This window comes from Salmo trutta, chromosome 13 (assembly GCF_901001165.1).
Source record: "Salmo trutta chromosome 13, fSalTru1.1, whole genome shotgun sequence".
Taxonomy (NCBI): Eukaryota; Metazoa; Chordata; class Actinopteri; order Salmoniformes; family Salmonidae; genus Salmo; species Salmo trutta.
Window position 1 is genome coordinate 14,279,087 of NC_042969.1, and position 27,125 is coordinate 14,306,211.

Consider the following 27,125-nt stretch of genomic DNA (forward strand, 5'->3'; position numbering starts at 1 on the left):
GGCAATCATTACAATATATTTGTTTCAAATGCTATGTTAAATCATATACAGTACACATATAGCCCTGTATCATGTTGTTTACATGAGCGGTGCTGTAGGCTACATACACATGATGTAAATAAAGGGTTAGGGTTAGTGGGTAGAGTGAAGAGACAGGGCCGTTTACACAACCCGCGAAGCCCCTTCAAAAAGAGCCTGGCTAATCAACACCAGCTGGCCCGGCTACGTCAATCCACTGCTGGAAACAACAAACCCCACAAGCTCCCAGGTTCCTGTCACGCTGGAGCTGCTGCTACCTGCAGCCCTGCACCAACCAGGGGGTACACAACCCAAAGTGCTGAGGCTGCTCGAAATGCTGAGGCCCAAAGTCCAGGGCATTGCTTCATTTCCTCAGGATCGCCAGTCATTTGGAGGGATAAAGGACGGATATAGGACGGGATATCATGGGGATATAAGAGCTTTACCTTGGACTACCAGAGTGTAGCTGAGATTCCTGTAGAGGCCACTCTCTTTGTTGCCCAGGGCGATGGTGAAGACCCCGGCATCCTCCTGCTTCACATCCTTGACGAAGAGTTTGTAGCCTGAAGACTTGTAACAGGTGGTGTTCTCGTTGATGGGGACGCCATCCTTATACCTGGGAATGGGATACACCCACATTTACTTTAGAAGTTCAGCAAATCGTAACATACTGATATGAAAGTTCTGATGATAACAGATCAGCAACTCTACGTCCCAAATCGAACACTTGTACGCTCCAGTTAAAGTGCACACGGTCACAACAGTGCCATTATATTCATCAGGAGTTGACAATACAAGCAGTGAATAGTCCCAGCAACTGAACTCAGTCTTACCATGTCATAGTGTTGGGTGGTGGCAGTGCATTGACCTTGGGTTCAAACATCAGCTTGTTTCTACCCTCGGTGTAGACCACTATCCTTTCCTGTTCATTCTTATAGGACACATTCAGGTATGGATGTTCTGAAATCACACAGAAGACCAATGGCGAGAGCATGAAAACGAGTGTTGAAAACAACACCATAAATGTATTATAAATGAGATTATAAACTGGGTGGTTCGAGTCCTGAATGCTGATTGGCTGACAGCCGTGGTATATCAGACCGTATACCACGGGTATGACAAAATATTTATTTTACTGCTCTAATTACGTTGGTAACCAGTTTATAATAGCAATAAGGCACCTCGGGGGTTTGTGGTATATGGCCAATATACCACAGCTAAGGGCTGTATCCAGGCACTCCGCGTTGCGTCATGCCTAAGAACAGCCCTTAGCCTTGCTATATCGACAATACACCACACCCCCTCTGGCCTTATTGCTTGATCACACAATCGTTGCCGAAGGTTAACATTACGATGGAGTTATGTCTGCCTCTGCCTTAGCTCAGTGAGACCTTGCCTTCACGCAGTACCAGTTCCTAACACAGTGACCCACCGTAGATGGTGACTTTGGCTGAGGCGTGCTTCTTGTTCCCCATCTCACCGTTCCCTATATCAGCCGTGCACCTGTACACGCCCCTGCTGTCCATGGTGATGTTGGAAAAGGTGATTGCGTTGTATATACTGGTGACCAAAGCCGGATCTTCTTTGGACTTGTTGATGATAGGGTTCCGATTGACCTGGGGACGCAAAGACACTCATCAACAACCCTGAAACAGCAGATTCATCGACCAGTAATCTTAAAGGATGTTGAGTGACTTAGAACTTACCATCGTCTTTGGGTATTTCCAAGTGAAGTTGATCCTTCCATTGAAGGTGGTCTCTGCGGAGCAGTTGAGGACCAGGTTATGTCCCACTAACAGCTTGACATGTCTTGGGTTGATCTTCACGTTCCTCAGCAAGATAGCTATGCAAGCAGAGATAGAAGGGAAGACACAGTGAATTAACAGCATCAGTAGTTTCCCTGTCGCTCTAAGAGCTCAACAAGAAAAGGACAAGTTACTCACTTGTCCTCAGAGGGATGTATTCGGACTTGACCCGTTGGCCGTTGACGCTGGTGACACAGGTTAGGAAATGATAGGAATGGTAGGGACCGTATGGGATCTTGAAGCCCATTTTGGGGTCCCATTCCTTCCCTTGTTCAACCTCCTTTGATAAGGGTGGCACCTGAAAGAAGAGACAGGTAGAAAGGTGTTTATGAAGGGGCTTATATGTTTAGTGGAGCTTCTAGTTCTGCAGTCTTTAAAAAGCACTCATGCAGGCAACTGGGTTTGGTATGAAACTCCACGCTCCAATGGGCTCAGCTGGCGACGCCTGCCCGTCAGAACCGACGTCTAATTCCTTTTTGCGGTTTTATGGAGTGTAACCATCGCAATTATCCACGCAGTGATACGCGGAGCACTGTTGACTTTGAACAAAGGATGAAATATGGATGGATGTGGCCAAGGCCTACTACTGTGGTTGTTTGTTCTCCAGCCAAGTGTTATGCTGCTAGGAGAGAGAGGGGAAGGAAGGAAGCAGGCAGGAAGGAGAAATGCCATAGATCTTCCAGTAGCAAGGTCACACAACCCACTATCTTTGCCCTCTGAATAAGACTTGTTTGTCCATGTCCAAGGCATTGTGACACGCAGATATATATCAACCCTGTGAATACAAACACAGCCATCTATTGTTGAGGGTGGTGGCTCTGAGCTGTGGCATCGTGAAGGAAAAGAGCCACCCTGTTCACTGTTGCACATGATTTATAGGAAGGCCGTCTCATGTTAAAGGCTACTGCAAAAAGACAAGGAGCTTGGTCACATCGAGAGAGATTTCCTCCTGATATAATTGTATTAAAAATCACTTAACTATACCCAGGAGCATCATCGGCCTATTGTTTCCTCTGATTGGATCCGCATTTCCTGGACAAGATGTTTAAAAAGAGATCTTCTATATATAGAGAGAGATTCTATTCTGAGGAAAATCTGTCTTGGAGGACCTTCCTGTTCTTAACAGGAAGCAGACAGGATGACTCCCTTTTCTGTCCCTGCCCCTGAGCCTCCCTTCTCCCTGGCCACTGTCCCCCGGCCGTTTCCGCATGCCTGAATGGCCTACCGTTTGATGGGTGTGAGAACTCCTATGTTGTCCATTGTGCAGAGGGCCTGTGTTTACCATGTCTCTTTGCAATCTTGACTTTAGTGACGTCTTTCAGACATTGTCAAGGTACACTCTGGTAAAGTAATCAATCTCATGCCCATACTATCTCATACAACTGGTCAACATTGCAAAGTCTCATAATAAATGCTAACATTTGCTCTATTTTGAAAGACAATGTGAATGATATGCCCATTTCAAATTACGTTTTAAGATACAGAAACAAATGATCATGAAAAGTCTTACCGCTTCAAGAGTGACGATCTGGTCAGGAGAAGTTGTTCTACAGGGAATCACTAGGGTGGCTTCGTGTCTGTAGCTAAACAGGGTGGACGGCTTGAGGAAATGGTGCTCCACAAACGGATGTTTTTCATCTGTAGAACAAATCAGAAAAAATCAATAATTATTTAAGGTCATAACTTTTGAATATCTTTTAATTTAACTAAATTATTTTGCTGTATTAAGTTGAAAGTTGTGGTTCTCAGCCTAAAGTGAAGCAGGAGAGAACATTTTCTTTTAAAATCAGGTTTTAAAAATCAGAGTGAGGGTAATGTTAGGCCATCCATCTCACACAGAGATCAAATAGAATCTTCCAGACCAGTGAGATCCGCTCATCCTCCTGCTCCTCCTGCTAGGTGCAGATCTGGATAAAGAAACAGGGTGGAGACAGAGCTATCATAGCTATCACAGCTCCAGTCTTTCTCACCCGGGCAGGCATCCAGAGCCTCTCTGACTGGCTGTTCCTTCGCAGACCTGCTGTGGGAACTTCGTGGTTACACAAATACTTGAGTGATTTGTGGCAGGCTGAGCTGTTTAGGCCTGATAAAGGGACTAGTATTTGAAAAGCAAACAGGGAAAATGATGTAATAAACAGTTGAAGGGCTTTGAAAGAGTCCTGGTTAGACTAAACACTTGGCTACCAGGCTGTCAGATCGCCAGGGGAGACAGAGAGAGAAGGCAGGGAGTCAGGCTAGGACCTCAGTAGGAAGACACTCAACCTGTCCAGTGCTTTTCTGCATCACAATGTTACTTTGGCCACGAATATCAGCATCTGTTCTAAAGGCCAGACATTAAGAAAAGGTAGTGCACACACATCACAGGAGCTGGACAGAAATATGTCCTGGAGAGAAATATGTCCTGGACAGAAATATGTCCTGGACAGAAATATGTCCTGGAGAGAAATATGTCCTGGAGAGAAATATGTCCTGGACAGAAATATGTCCTGGAGAGAAATATGTCCTGGAGAGAAATATGTCCTGGACAGAAATATGTCTGAGAGAGAAATATGTCCTGGACAGAAATATGTCTGAGAGAGAAATATGTCCTGGACAGAAATATGTCCTGGAGAGAAATATGTCCTGGACAGAAATATGTCTGAGAGAGAAATATGTCCTGGACAGAAATATGTCTGAGAGAGAAATATGTCCTGGACAGAAATATGTCCTGGAGAGAAATATGTCCTGGAGAGAAATATGTCCTGGACAGAAATATGTCCTGGACAGAAATATGTCTGAGAGAGAAATATTTCCTGGACTTGTGAACAGTTTTTACCCCCAAGCCATAAGACTCCTGAACAGGCTCCTGAATGGCTACCCGGACTATTTGCATTGTGTGCCCCCCCAACCCCTCTTTTTATGCTGCTGCTACTCTCTGTTTATTATATATGCATACTCACTTTAACTATACATTCATGTACATACTACCTCAATTGGGCCAACCAACCAGTGCTCGCGCACATTGGCTAACCGGGCTATCTGCATTGTGTCCCACCACCCACCAACCCCTCTTTTATGCTACTGCTACCCTCTGTTTATCATATATGCATAGTCACTTTAACCACATCTACATGTACATACTACCTCAATCAGCCTGACTAACCGGTGTCTGTATGTAGCCTCGCTACTTTTATAGCCTCGCTACTGTATATAGCCTGACTTTTTACTGTTGTTTTATTTCTTTACCTACCTATTGTTCACCTAATACCTTTTTTGCACTATTGGTTAGAGCCTGTAAGTAAGCATTTCACTGTAAGGTCTACACCTGTTGTATTCGGCGCACGTGACAAATAAACTTTGATTTGATTTGACTTGGACAGAAATATGTCCTGGACAGAAATATGTCTGAGAGAGAAATATGTCCTGGACAGAAATATGTCTGAGAGAGAAATATGTCCTGGACAGAAATATGTCTGAGAGAGAAATATGTTCTGGACAGAAACATGTCCTGGAGAGATAGAAAGGACCTCACTGTTTTTCTTTCAGAAAGGATTATTAATTAGGCTTGACATTCTTATCTCTCTCTGCCCAGATATTCCATGAGACGTATCCCCACCACAGTCCCTCAGACTAAGACTAAGATTTTTAAAGGGACACTGATGTCAATATTTGGTGTTGTCCTGCATTGCTCTCACTGAGTAGAGCCAATTCTCAACGTTTTAAGGGAGGACTAGGCCTGTAACATGGGAGAGACCATAGCCGGTATCGTGAGAGGCTCCAGGACAGACTGACTGAAAAAACAGAAGCCGGAGGGAGCAGGAAATAATAGTCAATGACCAGGGCTTCCGATGCGATCACACTCTCCTTCCCTGTTCCAGAAGGAGTCGGGCAGCGGAGGAAAGCCTTCCTCTCTCTGTTAGAAGCACAACTCCTTCTGCCTGGCTTTGACTAAACCTCCCCCACTTTTACATATACTCATATATCTGTAATGACAAACTATCTCTTTATAACATGTGGAGAGCTTGGCTTTTGTTGCTAAGCTAAATTAGGTGTGGAATGGATGGACCCTCGCTTTTTTTTCTCTCTCTTATTCCATTTTTTTTGGGGGGGGGGGGACTGGCTGGCTTCCAGCTCTTGTATCATGCAGGAAAACGTCAGGATGTTCAGTGACCGTGGCTCTACCCTGGCTGTTAAGAGGCTCTAAGTTTTGTTGTATTTGTTGGCTCTGTTTACACCACACTGCACTGGAAGGTGTCGGCCCATTTAACATCACCCCCCTGTTCTTAGAGAGAATGTCTTGAACTTATGTTGCTGTGAAACAAACCAACTCAAACAAAAAATGATGGAGAAAAACATAAAAAATGTGAAAATGGTCCTTAACGGCGTTAAAGTTAACAGAATCCAACAACTGATTTAATCACAAAGAGAGATCCCTTTCATTTCCATTTTCACACGTTGGATTTCAATGGACTTCATGGGAGAATGTCATTATAGAACTCAACAAGGATGATCTACTCTGTCAGCATGTACATGTAAAGCAATTTGGGCTGCATATACAGTATTGTCTGAACAATGTCTGAACAGTATAAAGCGGGTCTCACCTTTGACATATACATAGGTAGAGCTGATGTCGGCGGAGGGCCGGGCGTACCTGCAGCTGTAGAGCCCCGTGTCGTTGGGGATCAGGTTACTCACCAGCAGCTTACTGCAGTGGGCATTCACCCGGGGCTCACACTCCTCCACATGAACCCCCTCCGAGGGGACGTTCCGCCAGGGCAGCAGCCAGTGCAACTGGGCCGCACCTCTGATAAAGACAGCAGAAGTTATCCATAAGAACTGACACAGGATCAGATATTATTTATTATCCCTAATGGTTAAGATTTAGATTGAGGATAGGGACATCTGATTGGAGATCTGTGGTTAAGGGCAACCTCTAAGTCAAGTGACAAAGTAAAGAGGGTCCATCCGAGAGGGTCAGCCAGACCACCTGCATCATCCCTATCTTATTGCCCTCCTACGCCCCCTAGAGCTCTGGGTCGTCATCCTCAGGTCAGCATGTCATCACCAGGTCAAACACCTTCATTATCTCACCTGATTTATGCACACAAACATGCTCTTACAGGGCACAGGCACCAGCTCTCAAGATTCGATCTCAGGATTATTTAGATATAGGATTGATAGTGAAATCAGTGTTAAATGCTGGCTTTGACCTGACTTGACTTTGATAGTGGCCCCTCCCCTCAGGACCTCTCAAATTCGGTTTATTTTGAAGTGTTTGAAGGCCGTTCCAATAACCTGGAGTCATCTTGATAACAGGGACTTTTACATGGGAACATGGCTGGGATCTCTGGGACGATGTGTTCAAATAACACATTATTTCCAGTGCTCGTTTTTAAGGTCCCATTAAAAGCGATCCCGGTGGAGCTTGAAACATGTCTCGCTGCATACCACTGCTTCTGCCTACATTGCCTGAGGTCAAGAAACTTCATCCAGAGGACAGAAACCATAGACAGTTATCGTTCTGGGCCTTTTAGCACATGGCCTTGTAGGGAAGCGTTGCATTGGGCCACAGGGGTTAGCATTCCTGGCGTGCCTAGAAAATGATGCAAGGCTCTCTAAACGCTTAACAAATGTGTGAACTTCAGACAGACAGGGGTCCCACCGGCCCCCCGAAGGAAATTGGAACAGATTGATAAATTGGGACCACACTGGTTGCCTGGCTGGGAGAGTCACTGCCTATCTGCCTCTGTGGTCTGATGCTCCCGCAGTCCTTTTCATATATACTCTCTCCTCTCTTTATCCTAGCCTAGCTGTCTAACAAGGCCAAATCAGAGCCTGGGTCTTTATTGCTTCAGTGATAGTCCAGAGAACAGCCATCAACTGGAGCAGGACCAGGCCTCACCTCCTGACTGACCCTGATCTAATGAATAGAATAACGGGGGAGGGGGTGGCATGAACCTGTTGGTTTTTTGATGAAAGCCTTGCCAGGGAGTTCAGATTCTTTCCTTTACCTCTGTCATCAAAATGAATGACACATTTTAACAGTCATCCCCACCTTTTTTTCTCTCCATCTGACCTGACCAAGAAAAACTTGTGTGGTCAGGAACAACTCTTGTTGTTGGGGAACTTGACATGAAGTCTTTTGGTTCAGTGTGTGTGTGTGTATAATACCTGCAGGTGAGGTTGAGTGAATTCCCTGTGTGTAGAAGGTGTGTGTCCTCAGAGGGCAGCAGCAGAGGGGCTGGAAGGCTGACCTGACCTGTACAACACGGAAACACACACACACACACACACATTCAGACATTGGCTAACACTCTGTCATTGGATACAAGAACACACTCTGAACACTTCAAAGTGGCGCTTCATAGTACTCTCATACAACAAATTACACCATGCCTCCATTTACAGTCAACCAGTTCCTCTCTCTCTATGAATCCTACAGTCTGACTCACCAGTGGTGTGACAAATGCATCCTGAGTACAACCCATGTGTATTCACTTAGTGCTGGTCTATTCTGCTCTGAGGGTCGTGGGAGGTGTTTACGGGGCAGTCCGAGCAGAGTAGGGTGCTGGAGGATACTGGTCTGGTCTGGTCTGATAGTGATGAGTTATGTGAGTGTGTTTGAGAGGAGTGGGTGTGAGGCAGATGAGAAGGGGAGGGGGAGTAGGGGGGACATGGGGTGCAGCTGTGACCCTCAGCCAGAGAGGTCACTCCAGTCAGAACCGGGGAGAACCGGGCAGACCCAGATGAGCTCGGCAACATGTCCACAAGTACTTCCTCCAGCTCAATCACTCAATCTAGTTTGGTGGGCACTCTCTCTTCCTCTCTTTCTCCATTATATAATAATGCTGACACACACTTACAGTAAGTATATGGGCAGATTCACTTTTTGATTGACCTCTGACCTTGCATGCGCTGTATTCTATTATTACATTTATAGGGAAGAGGGACAATAGGGGAAGTTGAAACGGTGGATTAAAATTCCCAGTTGTTGGTGGGCCGGCTGAAGCTGTTGATAGGTGCTGCTCGCGGTGCTCAGCATAGGAAGCACTGTCATTCTCTCTGCTGTCCGTGAGGTGTGACGGTCTCACAAGTGATTTCCTTCTTTTGACTCTCTACTCCCCAAGCAGCTTGTGTACTGTCAACATGTGGTTTCCAGGCAAACACGTTTATAAAAGGTTCTCTTTAAGAGCAAATGTCTGCCTGCCCAGCGCTGACAGTATCCAGAAAGACAATGGAATTACACAACAAGGCCAATTCCCTGGGTGGACTCCAGAAACCTAGACACACACAAATGCAGGTGAATACACCAAACACACACACACGCATACACACTCAAAAGTGCACAGAGTTGCAATTTGTTTTATTGTGGGGGTCTGAACAGCTGTTGTCCAAGAATGAACTGCCCATGCCAATGTTGGCACTCAATATCAACTTCCTTCCAAAATGTTGTAACATCATTGTTTCATAGTCCAAGGTTATTTGGAGGGGAAGGGATGTGGTGAAATGTTTTCAAAGTGATGAAAACATTCCTCTCAGTATGACAGAGTACTACCAGTATAGGGTCTAAGTATACTACGTCGCTCTCTTTAATACTTCTACTTCTGCGAAACATAATCAGAGATCAGAATCTCCAGACAAACACGTTATTAATAGTCTGTAGGTATTACTCAGTTGCCGTTGCCCATGTGTGTATTTACATATAGATAGATCGACGTACATAAACAAAGGCCTGAAGAATTTGGCGGTGCATCTTGAACACGAGCTGAGAAAAAAGAATGTACACTGAGATTCCTAGAAAACTTTCCATTAATGTTTATATATATATATATATTCCTAAAAAGCTTTATTTATGGTTCACAAATTGCCTCCAGGATGTTTAGGGTTGGACATGCATGGGTCCTTATTGGTGTCTGGGACACTACTGTGTTACGTCCTGACCAGTATAAGGGGTTATTGTAGTTAGGTCAGGACGTGGCAGCGGGTATTTGTTTTATGTGGTTCGGAGTTTAAGGGATACGTATTTATATAAGAGGGGTGTTTGATTTATGTGTTCCGGGGTTTTTGGGTAATGTTCTTGTTTTGTATTTCTATGGTTTTCTATGTTGTGTATTTCTTTGTTTGGCCTGGTATGGCTCTCAATCAGGAACAGCTGTACATCGTTGTTGCTGATTGAGAGTCATACTTAGGTAGCCCTGTTTCACCTGTCCCTTTGTGGGAAGTTGTTTGTGCATTACTGTGCGCTCGTGTGGTTTATTGTTTTGTTTCTTCAGTGGTCTAAATTAAAAGTTAAAATGAGCACTCAACCCGCTGCGCCTTGGTCCCTTTCATACGACGACCGTTACATACTGTTGATATTACGTTACTACGCTAAGGGATGGACCTAGAGAAATGCAACCACTCTCATGGATGGTCATGGACTGAACATCCATGATATCAAAATGAGAGTTTTAACCATGTTTTGAGGTTATACAGTGTTTGTTTACATTGTTTACAAACATTGGAGTAAAACAAGCTTATATTTGGGGTTCTGATCAGGTACAACAGTTGAACTAAGCTCATGAGGCATTTATAAGTTATATTCCTCAAGAATCAATGCGTATATATCATGCATTTATAAGTTCAAAAATGAAGTCCAAAAATGAATGTAGCAACTTTGGAACCAAGAACAGTTTCCCCGCTCTGCACTATAACAAACTACAGATGGATGGTTCAGCAGGGGCCCCCGGCAGCCCACTTAAAAAGCCCCCCCCCCCGGCTTACCGCCTTCATCAAGCCCTCCACTCCCTGCCCTGTCCCTGTCTCTCTCCACCCACAGCCTCCCATCCCATCCTACCCCCACCTGCCTGCCCAGCGCTGACCTCAGCAGGCCCCCCGCCACAACCCCCCGCGAACAGCTGTGTGCTGCATTCCTCCAGTGGAACGCCTGAAAATGCTAGAAATGGTACTTGTTGTGCTGGTTCAGTTCAGAGGGCCTGGTTCTCATTAGGAGACATTAAAGAAGAGGACAGACATGGAACCAGACCATGCCTCCATTTACAGTCAACCAGTTCCTCTCTCTCTATGAATCCTACATAACTGCATTGGATTTTATGGTCATGGAACCACTATCTGATGTCTCTCTAGGTTGCCATATTCAGCTCACTCTGCTGGCTGGTTATGGGCTCTTGTGCCAGTTATCAAACAGCAGTTGGCATTGTCAGTGTTAGTCTGGGACCCCCATTCATAAGTCCCAAGCCTCCCTCTGTGCAGAGCTGGGGCACCCTCAGCAGGGTCGGTACAAACTGGAAGCATCAGATTTTCAGAGGAAAAGCAAAGAAGATGGTTCCGGGTTTCATTTGACCCCGCTCAGGTGTTTCGCCTGCTATGTTACAGATGTAGGATTTTAATTGGATTACTCTTTTGTTGCTGAGAAATTTCTAATGCTAACTTGTACGATAGGTTTAAAAATGCTTCTAAAGTTTGCAATTCCCACTTTAAAATGTCAGACTTGATTTGCCCTTATCCATCCCTACAAAAAAAGTCCATTAACTATAATCAACATAATAATTCATTTCCTGCTGCTGCAGGATTATTTTCCTGCTGAAGCAAACTGGCTCAAATTTAGATCCTACACCTGTAGGTAATGTCACATCTACCCCAGCTCCCCCTCTCCGGCGCTCGATGTCACCAGTTTACTCATTATTACACACACCTGCCGCCATCGTTACGCGCACCTGCACCTCATGAGAATCACCTGGACTCCATCACCTTCCTGATTACCTGCCCTATATCTGTCAATCCCTTTGGTTCTTTCCTCAGGCATTATTGACTCTGTTTCTGTGTTTCATGTCTGTATGCTACTCTTGTTTTGTTTCATGTGCCGTTATTTATTAAATTCAGTCTCTGTACTTGCTTCCCGATTCTTAGCGTACACGTTACAGGTTAAAGCTGGGAAAACAGCACAGGACATTGCAGTCGCTACATTCCAGGAAGGACTTTCGCTCCCAAATGACGGGATTCCAAGTTCTATTCTGAAGTGTTTGTGGTCAAGCCAAACAGAAAACAAAGAACAGAGAACAAACAAGGCCTCCAAACAATGACCAATTCCAACATTGCTAATTTGACCGTTTTTAAACGAATCCAACCCCTATCTTTGTGTCTAGTCCCCATGGAAATCAGTGTGCTCTTGAAAACCCCCAAAATAGTTTCAGCTGTACTGCCAAACACTTGTGTAATACAACAACTATCTCATGATGTTGAATCCTTTGGGTAAGAAACTGCTGAACCCAATGTGAATCTGCGTAAAGAGGAAGAGAGAGAGAGACAGAGAGAGAACAAAAGCAAGAGCAAGTGAGAGAACAAGAGTGGGAGTCTGAATGTGGCTGTGCCAGGCAGTCCAGGCTAGCGGCCAACAGCTCATGTCTGATTCTATGTAATAAAACCCTATTATTTATTACGGTATGAGATGACTGTACTGTCACTGTGTTTGTGAGGAAATCCCCAGTCACACCTTAAAGTGCAGGGTATAATGTACGGAATTCCCTCATCTGCGGCTGGTACATGTCTCCCTGCGCTTCCTGTCCTACCATGTACCAGCAATGCCATCTCTGGAGTGAGGAGGAAAGGATCTTTTTTGGGGTCTTCAAGGCAAAAACAACAATGTGGAATAATGACTCCCTCGTTTAACCTTGCCACTCCATCTCTTTGTATGTCCAACATGGAGAACAAAGGGAGAGAGAGGATGGTGGGGGGGGGGCACTCCTTTATGAAAGAGAAAGGTCAGAGGCTTGTGAGTCATCTTCGCTGCAGTGTGTCCATGGATACAGCAGAGAAGCACAACAGTAGTCAGCGGTAGTCAGTCAGTGGCCACCGACATGATCACTGGCTTCCTGTATCGCACTGTGGTGCTCAGGGCCACCATTTTTACCTCAATGGAACATTACAATATTTCCACACATTCATCACAATATATTTTGGTTAAGCAACTGGCTTTAATGTTGCTGTGAATTTCCCAGAAAAGGAACTTAAAATGTTCCATTATTTATTTCCAGGCTTTACTGGCTCACAGTTGGTGGGCTATAAAGGTTTTGTAAGGTTACATCTGGGTTAACCTGTCCTGTGCTGTTATATTCCTCAAGTTCATTGCCTCATGGTGTGACGATACAGCCCGCTGCGATGTCGTTCTGAGACAGTGGTATTTCACGGTGAGTTGTCTCTAGTTTGAGTCTTTCAGAACAGAAAAACATAAAGACAAACTCACAAGATGTTTTATGCTCTGGTGGCAGATGTACAGCGGAGACCTGAAAACCATGACAAGAGTGGGGACCACCTGCCAAAATAAGAAGTTGTTACTACTATTTACTGTGCAGTTAGTTTCTAACTGTTGTGACAGCACTCTCACACTGGGTCCTTCAGAAAGCACTGCACTCTGCCAACAATATGGTTAAGACAACAGTAAGAGAGAGTGACTTTTTTATTAGTCCGTAGATTAGCTTTGGGAGTTTGGAGACAGAATGCCCTAGCCTCCCCTTTAAAAAAGCAGAATAAAGGAACATCTGGCCAAGATGGGTGGCCAGTCAGCTTTTCCTGGTTATATAGAATTAAACGTGGTTAACTATAGGAAGATCCTGTATATTCAGATTCCTACGAGCTCTTCCACTGTGTAAGCCAGGAGGATTCTTGAAATTGAAATCCCATGCAGGGGTTAAAACTAAAAATACAGCTGGCTCAGCAAGAGAGATATATGTCTTATAGAGAGGGATGCTGCTATCATCCCTGTTAACAACAGCAATAGCAACTGAACATCCAGATTCAACTGAAGTGCTTCTGCTGTGCTGGTAGAAATCTCCCAATACAAGAATCCATCATGCACAGGAGAGGTAAGAGATCTGAGGAACCTGCAAACACCAACAGCTCAGTTCATATTTCACCTTGGAATAACACTGCACTGGTGGCTATGTTGGCAGTCAATCAAAGAGAATCAGAGACGCTTGGTGTGTGTGTCAGGGGAAAAAGCAATAGGAAAGAGGATTTACCCATTTCAAGCATCTACAGTGTAATCAACGCTTCCTATTTCACCTATCACCAGCATTGCCTTACAAATCCACCAACAATCTCAATGCTAAACAAAGTAGCACCACCAATACTATAATGTAAATGGAGGAAGGGGATACCTAGTCAGTTGCATTCAACTTAAATGTGTGTTCCTCATTTAACCCAAGGAATAGATAGATGCCTGTTATTCAACTTAGTTGGCTTTATTTCAGATTGTAGAGGACAAATCACCCCCCCCCCATCTCTGTGGTGCTGTACTGTACCTGTCCCACTGACCAAACCTCTCCACATCTGCCTCAGTCTTGAGATTAGTCTACTACTAATGGCTCTACCATACAGCCAACCGCCATGCAGAAACAATGGTCCACCTTTGCTCAGCCTCATTGTCTTGAGATTGGGGCTTGACATACACCGGTGCTTCACTGAGAGCATAGTGTGTCATGTTTCCGTGACCTCTATTGGCCAGAACAATTCCAGGGTGCCTCCTGCCCTCCCCACCCCTTGTCTGTTTCTTCCTTGTGTTTTTCCCATGGTCTGCGTGTGGACAGTGAAGGAAATCTACTTGGAAACAGTGTAGATAAAGCTAGAGATACTGAAAAAGTAGCAGGGGAGGGAGGGGCCAGTATTTCCTCTGTTTGGATGTGATGTCTATTTGGACATTGGGAGGAAGATATATCTGTGTTGCACACCGGGCAAGACAGAACGTAGAGAAAGTACTGCTCCATCTTGTTCAGGGACGGATCGAATGTACAGAATGGGTTACCTGTAGGAAAATGAGGGAGGGTCATGCTTTTTACATTTCAGTCAAGGGGAGGGTTTAGCATTTGTTTTTAATCTAGCCAAGGGGAGGGTCATGCCATTTAGTAATTGATGAAATGTCTATATTTCTCAGTGTTTTAAAAATAGTTGCTTATTAGGCTATATATTGATGTGTGCCCAATGCCGCCCGTGATCTCTGATTTTCCGCTGGCCGTGAAATATCAAATGCGCCTATAGGATATTTAGTGCGGTCTCAATCAAACGATCCATAGCCTATAGGCTACGAAGTGCATGCATTTCTAAAATAGCTGCTTTGGGATGGTGTAAATAAAACTAGGCTGCATTACACAATGCAATGAGTATTCCAACCCTGAGCCCCGGCCTGCTCTGCTCTTTCTGATCAAAGAAAAATGTCTGTGCTGTGAAGGCTTACTGTAGCAGTTCAGGAGGAGAGTCAAAGGCTTCTTCTGTTTTTATTTTATTTTTATTAGACCTAGTCCAAAAAATGCTATTTAAGAAATAAGAGGTAGGCCTACCTCTGTGACAGATTAAATTAGGCTATAGTGCTATGTATAGTGCTATAGTGCTGTAAGTCCATGGAGAATAAGAACACCTCCTCCCAGCTGCCCACTGCACTGAGGATAGGAAACTCTATCACCACCGATAAATCCACTATATTTGAGAATTTCAATAAGCATTTTTCTACGGCTGGCCATGCTTTCCACCTGGCTACCCCACCGCAGTCAACAGCACTGCACCCCCCACAGCTACTCGCCCAAGCCAACCCCATTTCTCCTTCTCCCAAATCCATTCAGCTGATGTTCTGAAAGAGCTGCAAAATCTGGACCCCTACAAATCAGCCGGGCTAGACAATCTGGACCCTTTCTTTCTAAAATGATCTGCTGAAATTGTTGCAACCCCTATTACTAGCCTGTTCAACCTCTCTTTTGTGTCGTCTGAGATTCCCAAAGATTGGAAAGCAGCTGCTGTCATCCCCCTCTTCAAAGGAGGGGACACTCTTGACCCAAACTGCTACAGACCTATATCTATCCTACCCTGCCTTACTAACGTCTTTGAAAGCCAAGTCAACAAACAGATTACCGACCATTTCGAATACCACTGCACCTTCTCCGCTATGCAATCTGGTTTCAGAGCTGGTCATGGGTGCACCTCAGCCACGCTCAAGGTCCTAAACGATATCGTAACCGCCCTCGATAAGAAACAATATTGTGCTGCCGTATTCATTGACCTGGCCAAAGCCTTCGACTCTGTCAATCACCACATCCTCATCGGCAGACTCAATAGCCTTGGTTTCTCAAATGATTGCCTCGCCTGGTTCACCAACTACTTCTCTGATAGAGTTCAGTGTGTCAAATCGGGGGGCCTGTTGTCCGGACCTCTGGCAGTCTCTATGGGGGTGCCACAGGGTTCAATTCTTGGGCCAACTCTTTTCTCTGTATACATCAATGATGTCGCTCTTGCTGCTGGTGAGTCTCTGATCCACCTCTACGCAGACGACACCATTCTGTATACTTCTGGCCCTTCTTTGGACACTGTGTTAACTACCCTCCAGACGAGCTTCAATGCCATACAACTCTCCTTCCGTGGCCTCCAACTGCTCTTAAATACAAGTAAAACTAAATGCATGCTCTTCAACCGATCGCTGCCTGCACCTGCCCGCCTGTCCAGCATCACTACTCTGGACGGTTCTGACTTAGAATATGTGGACAACTACAAATACCTAGGTGTCTGGTTAGACTGGAAACTCTCCTTCCAGACTCACATCAAACATCTCCAATCCAAAGTTAAATCTAGAATTGGCTTCCTATTTCGCAACAAAGCATCCTTCACTCATGCTGCCAAACATACCCTCGTAAAACTGACCATCCTACCGATCCTCGACTTCGGCGATGTCATTTACAAAATAGCCTCCAATACCCTACTCAACTAACTGGATGCAGTCTATCACAGTGCCATCCGTTTTGTCACCAAAGCCCCATATACTACCCACCACTGCGACCTGTACGCTCTCGTTGGCTGGCCCTCGCTTCATACTCGTCGCCAAACCCACTGGCTCCAGGTCATCTACAAGACCCTGCTAGGTAAAGTCCCCCCTTATCTCCGCTCACTGGTCACCATAGCAGCACCCACCTGTAGCACGCACTCCAGCAGGTATATCTCTCTGGTCACCCCCAAAGCCAATTCCTCCTTTGGCCGTCTCTCCTTCCAGTTCTCTGCTGCCAATGACTGGAACGAACTACAAAAATCTCTGAAACTGGAAACACTTATATCCCTCACTAGCTTTAAGCACCAGCTGTCAGAGCAGCTCACAGATCACTGCACCTGTACATAGCCCACCTATAATTTAGCCCAAACAACTACCTCTTCCCCTACTGTATTTATTTATTTATTTTGCTCCTTTGCTCCCCATTATTTGTATTTCTACTTTGCACTTTCTTCTACTACAAATCTACCATTCCAGTGTTTTACTTGCTATATTGTATTTTACTTTGCCACCATGGCCGTTTTGCCTTTACCTCCCTTATCTCACCTCATTTGCTCACATTGTATATAGACTTATTTTTCTACTGTATTATTGACTGTATGTTTGTTTTACTCCATGTGTAACTCTGTGTTGTTGTATGTTGTCGAACTGCTTGGCTTTATCTTGGCCAGGTCGCAATTGTAAATGAGAACTTGTTCTCAACTTGCCTACCTGGTTAAATAAAGGTGAAAAAAAATATTTTAAAAAGTTAAAAAATATCCATAGATTTGTCGGTCAATTCCTCCACCCACCATGCACTCTTTAAATAGCCTACCTCTGTGTCAATGAAGGGCTGTTAAGTTAAAACCGAGACTCGAATTTAGGGGGTATGAGAGGGTATGCCATAGGCCTACGTTTATATTAAAGAAAATGGCAAAACGCATTTGCTAGCTTAAGATTTGTAAGAAAATAAAACGGATCCAATTTAATGAAGTGATCTATAACAACGCTTTGGTCCGCAATACTATATTCTAGAAACAAGCTGTAAAATACTCGGGAAAGACGTGACTCCGATGCATATGGGAACATTAGTGTTTAATTTCTTTGACATTCAGAGGCTGAACTACAACCTTCTGTAGCCAAGGAGACAAAAAAATGACTTTGCTTGGGAATTAATCTAATTCTGTCGCAATCTATTGATTAAACTATTCACATTAAGTACAATAGAAAATGTTTGAACTACTGATATGACATTTTTGGCCGATACCGATATCCAATATTTTCCTTGCCAAATAAATCCGATACAGATAACCAATATAAAAAAAAATTGCGGCCTTCCAAGCAGCATTCTACTACAGTTAAACAGTTAACACACACACATGGACGCAGCGGTCTAAGGCACTGCATCTCAGTGCAAAAGGCATCACTACAGTCCCTGGTTCGAATCCAGGCTCTATCACATCCGGCTGTGATTGGGAGTCCCATAGGGTGGCGCACAATTGGCCCAGCGTTGTACGGGTTTGGCCGGTGTAGGCCGTCATTGTAAATAAGCATTTGTTCTTAACTGACTTGCCTAGTTAAATAAGGGTTACACAAACACACACACACACACAAACACACACACACACACACACACACACACACACACACACACACACACACACACACACACACACACACACACACACACACACACACACACACACACACACACACACTGACCCCAAAATTATTTTGTTGGCATTTACGTATGTCCCCATTACCAGTAAAACATAATCAAAACGTATTTCTTTCACTTACTTGCTGTGCTGTTTCGTTGTTCATTTGTTCAGTCGTTTCATTCTCAACCAGGATTTCTATGGAACGCCGTTTGGGTCTTTTAATGTCAAAAAAGATACACCTCAAATAATAACACTATTTGACGTGTCAAAAATGCTTGTTGACCAAGCAGGATCTGAATATGACTGCACGTCACATAATAATTTAACACGTTCATAAATTTTTGTTATTACACATTGATTACACTATCACTCATATTTCATATTTCACAACAATTCATCGATACGTATGCTATGATGCTGGTAAAGTTGTCTCGCTCACCTACAGTGCTGGTCATTTAAAAAAAGCTAGCTAGCTCATGGATGCAAACAATGTTCTTCCCCAAAAACATAGCAAAACGACATAATCTGTTTCAGTAGCTATAGTTAGCTAGCTAACTAAACTCAGCAAAAAAAGAAATGTCCTCTCACTATCAACTGCGTATATTTTCAGCAAACTTAACATGTGTAAATAACATAAGATTCAACAACTGAGACATAAACTGAACAAGTTCCACAGACATGTGACTAAGAGAAATGGAATAATGTGTCCCTGAACAAAGCGGGGGGTCAAAATCTAAAGTAACAGTCAGTATCTGGTGTGGCCACCAGCTGCATTAAGTACTGCAGTGCATCTCCTCCTCATGGACTGCACCAGATTTGCCAGTTCTTGCTGTGAGATGTTACCCCACTCTTCCACCAAGGCACCTGCAAGTTCCCGGACATTTCTGGGGGGAATGGCCCTAGCCCTCACCCTCCGATCCAACAGGTCCCAGACGTGCTCAATGGGATTGAGATCCAGGCTCTTCGCTGGCCATGGCAGAACACTGAGATTCCTGTCTTGCAAGAAATCACGCACAGAACGAGCAGTATGGCTGGTTGCATTGTCATGCTGGAGGGTCATGTCAGGTTAAGCCTGCAGGAAGGGTACCGCATGAGAGTGAGGAGGATGTCTTCCCTGTAATGCACTGCGTTGAGATTGCCTGCAATCTCAGACCATGACGGACCCTCCACTTCCATATCGATCCCGCTTCAGAGCACAGGCCTCGGTGTAACGCTCATTCATTTGACAATAAACGCGAAGCTGTCCATCCTGTCTCCCTGTAGTGCTGTCTTAGGCGTCTCACAGTACGGACATTGCAATTTATTGCCCTGGCCACATCTGCAGTCCTCATGCCTCCTTGCAACATGCCTAAGGCACGTTCACGTAGATGAGCAGGGACACTGGGCATCTTTCTTTTGGTGTTTCTCAGAGTCAGTAGAAAGGCCTCTTTAGTGTCCTAAGTTTTCATAACTGTGACCTTAATTGCCTACCGTCTGTAAGCTGTTAGTGTCTTAACGATCGTTCCACAGGTGCATGTTCATTAATTGTTTATGGTTCATTGAACAAGCATGGGAAACAGTGTTAAAACACTTTACAATGAAGATCTGTGAAGTTATTTGGATTTTTACTAATTATCTAAAACAGGTTTCTTTTTTTGCTGTGTTTATATAGCTAGGTGTCATCATATAAAATAACCCTCGTTCATAAGACAGTTCTTATTTGATTAATGGTGGTCGGACCCATCTATGTGAAGCTAGCCACAATAAGGATTAGCCACAAAAGTGGACTTTGCGGTTAGCCTTCAAAATAAAAGTATGGAGTAATTCTACTATTTATATTCATTTGCATCACTGTCAATGACACACTTTTATTTTAAAGGCAAACCGCAAATTCCACTATTGTGCCTAATCCTTATTGTGGCTAGCTTCACAACACATAACCCGGTCCGGTCGAGCCTCGCTAGCCAGATGAAGTTAGCTGGCTGCTTATAACGTTTGCTTTGGGAACAGTGTTAAGTAGCTGGCTAGCTATTTATTTTCATGAACTGTTACATTTCAATAGGTGAACAACAAGTGGCAACCTAGCTAATACTTACTCACAAGGATTCCTAAATCATTGCTAAGAATGATGAAAATGATTGCCGTTTCTACTGGTCATTGTTTTCAGGCTGGTTGTATTGGTGCTAGCTAGGTACCAAGCTAACGCTAGCTATTCCAGAAGTTGCGGTCGAACAAATTATGCTTTATTACCAACGCGGTATTGTAAACACATCTTTTGTGGCCGGTGTTTGCTTGTTTGCAGAATTTTTTGTACAGCTTTGACAGTGCTACTGTATCTTTTTTGACACGCAAAGACCCAAACGGCGTTCCATAGTATGTATGTCGTGAAGCTAATAGCAGTGGCGCTATTACTGTGTAACTCCGGTAGGGCAACATCTGAAAAATAGCACACTTGGTAGTGTGTACCGGTGCTCATCACCCACGACAGAGAAAGGTTGATTGTCAAGGGCAATGAATTCCATTATCTTGGCTTTAATGGATTTTGCCTTTGAGTTGTCTTGCTGAAATTGTATTCCTCTTTCAAATGACTGCTCGACTTGTTGACTGCTTGATCCACACAGCAGACATTGTGGGCTAGGTTAGGGATGCTGTGTTGCATGTGTAGAGCAAAATTTTATGTGGCGTTATTACGTCATATAGGCATGCACGGCAGCTTTGACATCGGTTTTTAACATCGGCGTTAAACTAGACATCGGGCCGATACCGATGTTGGCATTTTTAGCTAATATCGGCCGATTCCAATATGTTCACCGATATATTGTGCATCCCTAGTCTAAACCCAGACAGATTTTGGGGAAACACTTCTCTCATTGGGTTAAGCAACGGAAGAAGAGTAGCCAGCAGTTAAAGCTTACATTTTTCTGTGTCTAGGCCTGGGGTGGAAAGGTAGGCATAACTTTTGAAAGTACCATGCTCAGATTCCTAATGACATCTCAGATTTAATTATTTTTGTTGCAAACAAGACACACGGATTTGGCATTAGAGAAATATGATGAGATGAACACATAGGCCTAGCTCTCTATCCATTCTTAGCCTGTAATTTTGGTAATTTTTGTGATATTAAAAAGATACTGCTAATATGTAAAATAATGTAGCATTGCATGAAATGTTTATTAATGGTCATGTGTTCTCAGACCTGCAAATGAAAGGATAGATTCATTCAATGCTTTTATAGATCTTTCCAACCCTTCTCTTGTCAACGGTGGTCTGCGAACCCACAACCTTCTGGCCCGAAGCCCTGTGCGCTATCAAAATTCCTGCAATGCCATGCAATGCTTACAGGACAAAAAACTGTTTCTAAAACTGCATATCTAAGGCTCTGGTCTGTCCAAGAAGTGAGGATAAACAGTAGGCATGTTCTTTGCTATCCCATTTATGTGTTAATTATTTTGGTATAGGGGAGGGTCACTTGTTTTTTTTAAGCGTTCAGGGATTGTTTGCGTAAAATATATTTTGCTGAAGGGAGGGCCATAATTTCCATTTCAGAGGTCCAATTTTCTCCATGTAAGCCTTATTATAAATAAAGTTCACTCCCTTATGTGGAGAGGCATCACGACCCTGGAACTGGCAAGTGATAACAATGTGGTTTACTTTGTGAAACACATTCTATTCTCAAGATGTTGAACAACCTTTCACTCTGGAGATCCACATGATAACAATGCTGAAATAAATATTTTCACCGTAAGTGAAAACAATGGTTCTGTTTTCAAATATATTTCACCTCCTCCAGGGGCCTAGTTAACTGTAACACATCTGAGAAATAACTCCACCAATGTCCAATACAGATTCTTGATACACAAGAAACGACCAACATGAATGAACAAATTTGAGATTAAGTGGGAACAGTCAACTTAATAAGGTATAGATAATAAACCCATAATTATACGTAATAAACTCATAGGTAGGTATAGGTAATAAACTCATAGGTAGGTATAGGTAATAAACTCATAGGTATAGGTAATAAACTCATAGGTATAGGTAATAAACTCATAGGTAGGTATAGGTAATAAACTCATAGGTAGGTATAGGTAATAAACTCATAGGTATAGGTAATAAACTCATAGGTATAGGTAATAAACTCATAGGTATAGGTAATAAACTCATGGGTAGGTATAGGTAATAAACTCATAGGTAGGTATAGGTAATAAACTCATAGGTATAGGTAATAAACTCATAGGTATAGGTAATAAACTCATAGGTAGGTATAGGTAATAAACTCATAGGTAGGTATAGGTAATAAACTCATAGGTATAGGTAATAAACTCATAGGTATAGGTAATAAACTCATAGGTATAGGTAATAAACTCATGGGTAGGTATAGGTAATAAACTCATAGGTAGGTATAGGTAATAAACTCATAGGTAGGTATAGGTAATAAACTCATAGGTAGGTATAGGTAATAAACTCATAGGTAGGTATAGGTAATAAACGCATAGGTATAGGTAATAAACTCATAGGTAGGTATAGGTAATAAACTCATAGGTAGGTATAGGTAATAAACTCATAGGTAGGTATAGGTAATAAACTCATAGGTATAGGTAATAAACTCATAGGTATAGGTAATAAACTCATAGGTATAGTTAATAAACTCATAGATATAGGTAATAAACTCATAGGTAGGTATAGGTAATAAACTCATAGGTATAGGTAATAAACTCATAGGTATAGGTAATAAACTCATCTGTATAGGCAACAAACAAATAGGTATAGGTAATAAACTCATCGGTATATGTAATAAACTCATACGTATAGGCAATAAACTTAAAGGTAGGTATAGGTAATAAACTCATAGGTATAGGTAATAAACTCATAGGTAGGTATAGGTAATAAACTCATAGGTATAGTTAATAAACTCATAGGTATAGGTAATAAACTCATAGGTATAGTTAATAAACTCATAGGTAAGTATAAGTAATGAACTCATAGGTAGAAATAAATTAAAAGGTAGGTATATGTAATAAACTCATAGGTAGGTATAGGAAATGAACTCATAGGTATAGGTAATAAACTCATAGGTATAGGTAATAAACTCAAAGGTATAGGTAATAAACTCGTAGGTATAATTAATAAACTCATAGGTATAGGTAATAAAATCACAGGTAGGTATAGAGTACAAGTCAAAAGTTTGGACACACCTACTCATTCCAGGGTTTTTCTTTATTTGTACTTTTTTCTACATTGTAGAATAATAGTGAAGACATTAGAACTATGAAATAACACATATGGAATCATGTAGTAACCAAAACAGTGTTGGATATTTGAGATTCTTCAAAGTAGCCACCCTTTACCTTGATGACAGCTTTGCACACTCTTGACATTCTCTCAACCAGCTTCATGAGGTAGTCACCTGGAATGCATTTCAATTAACAGGTGTGCCTTGTTAAAAGTTAATTTGTGGAATTTCTTTCCTTCTTAATGCATTTGAGCCAATCAGTTGTGTTGTGACAATGTAGGGTTGGTATACAGAAGATAGCCCTATTTGGTAAAAGACCAAGTCCATATTATGGCAATAACAGCTCAAATAAGCAAAGAGAAATGACAGTCCATCATTACTTTAAGACATGAAGGTCAGTCAATGTGGAAAATTTCAAGAACTTTGAAAGTTTCTTCAAATGCAGTCGCAAAAACCATCAAGCGCTATGATGAAACTGGCTCTCATGAGGACCGCCACAGGAAAGGAAGTCCCAGAGTTACCTCTGCTGCAGAGGATAAGTTCATTAGAGTTCACTGCACCTCAGGTTGCAGCCCAAATAAATGCTTCACGGAGTTCAAGTAACAGACACATCTCAACATCAACTGTTCAGAGGAGACTGCTTGAATAAGGCCTTCCTGGTCGAATTGCTGCAAAGAAACCACTACTAAAGGACACCAATAAGAAAAAGGTACTTGCTTGGGCCAAGAAACACGAGCAATGGCCATTAGACCGGTGGAAATCTGTCCTTTGGTCTGATGAGTCCAAATTGAAATGTTTGGTTCCAACCGCCGTCTCTTTGTGAGACACAGAGTAGGTGAACAGATGATCTCCTCATGTGTGGTTCCCACCATGAAGCATGGAGGAGGAGGTGTGATGGTGTGGGGGTGCTTTGCTGGTGACACTGTCAGTGATTTATTTAGAATTCAAGGCACACTTAACCAGCATGGCTACCATAACATTCTGTAGCGATACACCATCCCTCTGGTTTGCGCTTAGTAGGACTATCATTTGTTTTTGAACAGGACAATGACTCATAACACACCTCCAGGCTGTGTAAGGGCTATTTGACCAAGGAGGGTGAGTGATGGAGTGTTACATCAGATGACCTGGCCTCCAAAATCACCCGACCTCAACCATATTGAGATGGTTTGGGATGAGTTGGACCACAGAGTGAAGAAAAAGCAGCCAACAAGTGTTCAGCATATGTGGGAACTCCTTCAAGACTGTTGGAAAAGCATTCCTCATGAAGCTGGTTGAGAGAATGCCAAGAATGTGCAAAGCTGTCCCCAAGGCAAAGGGTGGCTACTTTGAAGAATCTCAAATGTCAAATATATTTTGATTTGTTGAACACTTCTTTGGTTACTACATGATTCCATGTGTGTTATTTCATCGTTTTGATGTCTTCACTACTATTCGACAATGTAGAAAATATAAAAAATAAAGAAAAACCCTGGAATGAGTAGGTGTGTCCAAACTTTTGACCAGTACTGTAGAAAATAAAATCACAGGTAGGTATAGCTAATAAACTCATAGGTATAGGCAAAAAACTCATAGGTACATGCAATAACTCATAGGTAGGTATAAGTAATAAACTCATAGGTATAGGTAATAAACTCATAGGTATAGGTAATAAACTCATAGGTAGGTTTAGGCAATAAATTCATAGGTAAAGGCAATAAACTCATAGGTTTAGGCAATAACTCAAAGGTCAGAAAAGGTTATAAACTCATACAGTAGGTAGGTATAGGTAATAAACTTATAGGTAGGCATAGGTAATAAACTCATAGGTATAGGTAATAAACTCATAGGTAGGTATAGGTAATAAACTCATAGGTAGGTATAAGTAATACAATCATAGGTATAGGTGATAAACTCGAAGGTATAGGTAATAAAGGCATAGGTATAGGCAATAAATGCATAGGTAGGAATAGGTAATAAACTCATCGGTAGGTATAGCTAATAAACTCATAGGTAGGTATAGGTAATAAACTCATGGACAGGTATAGGTAATAAACTCAAAGGTAGGTATAGGTAATAAACTCATGGACAGGTATAGGTAATAAACTCAAAGGTAGGTATAGGTAATAAACTTATATAAATCCAATAAATCCATAGGCACAGGTAATAAAGTCATAGATATACATAATAAACTCATAGGTAAGTATAGGTAATAAACTCATAGGTATAGGTAATAAGTTCACCGAGGTAACACACCACAGCAGCGTTTACTCAATTACATCCCCTCTTCAATGGAAAGTGACTACCTCTACTGGTGACAAGTTGTACTGCAATGTCCATACGTGTATGGATTCCTAACTGCAGAACCTCAACCTTGGATTGTTGGACGTTTCAATGAACTTGAATTATCATAATGACTCAATTTCAACGACATGGAATTTCAATCCCAAGAAACAACATGTGCATTCAACTTCAGCAACAGGTGACATTTTAACTCAGTTGGATTGTGTGATATGGTCATGCTTTACAAGATTATCCTTGCCGCATCAACATCATATTTCGTAAAAGGGTACAAGTCCAAAACAAACTTAGTTCATCTCTTCAAACCATTCGAAACAAATTGAATAGAAAAACGTCTTCTGCTCATTAATAAGCTGCATTCCAGCATAATAACAGACAAATGTGAATATCAATCTGAATTTATTCATACAGGAAAATAAATCACCAAATGTAGAGACATTAAATTTAAATGACTTCAAGGAACATAATTATACTGCGGTCCAACTCGAATAGCCAAATAATAAAAGGAGAAATCTTCTCTGGATACATATGGAATAATTCTTACCGCTTATAGTTGTGATTAAATGAAAGACGACTGAGAGTTTGGCACAGTTGAGCAGGGCCATTCTGTCCACCACCGATGATACCCTCAGAAAATCCCAAGAAAGAGCCAAGAATAAAAAGCGATATAGTCTCTCAGGTAACAGTCCAAAAGTGATATAAATGAAAATATGTCCTTTCAGTTTTTAATCCAAAAATCCTTAGATCAATATGTAAGAAACTCAGCAGTTTTCCACGCATCCCATAGCTTGTTTTGCAGGACAGCTCCCCTGTGCAGTTTTGGTTCCACTCCGACTAGTACTTGCAACTGAAGAGACAGATGAGTGCAGTCCCAGAGGGCAGGTGCGACCTGTGAGACGTTTTTCCTCCACTCTTTGGAACTGAGTGAAAGGAATTTAAACAAGCATTGCCACCAAGTGGGTGACTCTTAAAATATTTTGTAGAATAAAACAAAAGCCTCAGATTTGAAACAAAACACAGAGCAAAATCAGCCATTCATCCTCTGAACAACGGTAGTGTTGATTAATTCATGTGCAACTGTCTGAGAATGTCTTATCCGCCCCTGTACTCAGCACTGCTTGCAGTCCACGCGCCGAGTCTTTATAGTGAAAAACAGAGGAAGGACGCAACGTCAAAGACAAACTGCAGTGACAGTGTGACGTTCTAGAATCAAGTTCTACATTAGTTCACTGTATATGACATGTGAATAGCCTACATTATATATATATTTATTGATGACGTGTTGGCCTCACCTATTCTACATCAAACATTTGCATTGTTTTATTGGTTTTGAATGACGTGAAGAACCTTTGAAAGAATTCACTGACAGGAAGAGAAAGAATTTGAATGAA

General features: G+C 42.6%; 1 protein-coding gene across 1 annotated transcript in view; it reads right to left on the reverse strand.

Annotated features, from left to right (window-relative positions):
• LOC115205263 (vascular endothelial growth factor receptor kdr-like) overlaps window positions 1–26,862 on the reverse strand; it is an 87,932-nt gene extending 61,070 nt beyond the window's left edge. The window contains exons 1-9 of the mRNA XM_029771039.1: window positions 26,279–26,862; window positions 7,974–8,061; window positions 6,404–6,606; window positions 3,334–3,461; window positions 1,962–2,121; window positions 1,725–1,861; window positions 1,451–1,634; window positions 852–978; window positions 465–634 (exon numbers count right to left, since the gene is read on the reverse strand). Coding sequence (XP_029626899.1) covers window positions 465–634; window positions 852–978; window positions 1,451–1,634; window positions 1,725–1,861; window positions 1,962–2,121; window positions 3,334–3,461; window positions 6,404–6,606; window positions 7,974–8,061; window positions 26,279–26,339 — 1,258 coding nt within the window. The 5' untranslated portion in view covers window positions 26,340–26,862. The remainder of the gene's footprint in view (window positions 1–464; window positions 635–851; window positions 979–1,450; window positions 1,635–1,724; window positions 1,862–1,961; window positions 2,122–3,333; window positions 3,462–6,403; window positions 6,607–7,973; window positions 8,062–26,278) is intronic.
• Between the last annotated feature and the right edge of the window lie 263 nt (window positions 26,863–27,125).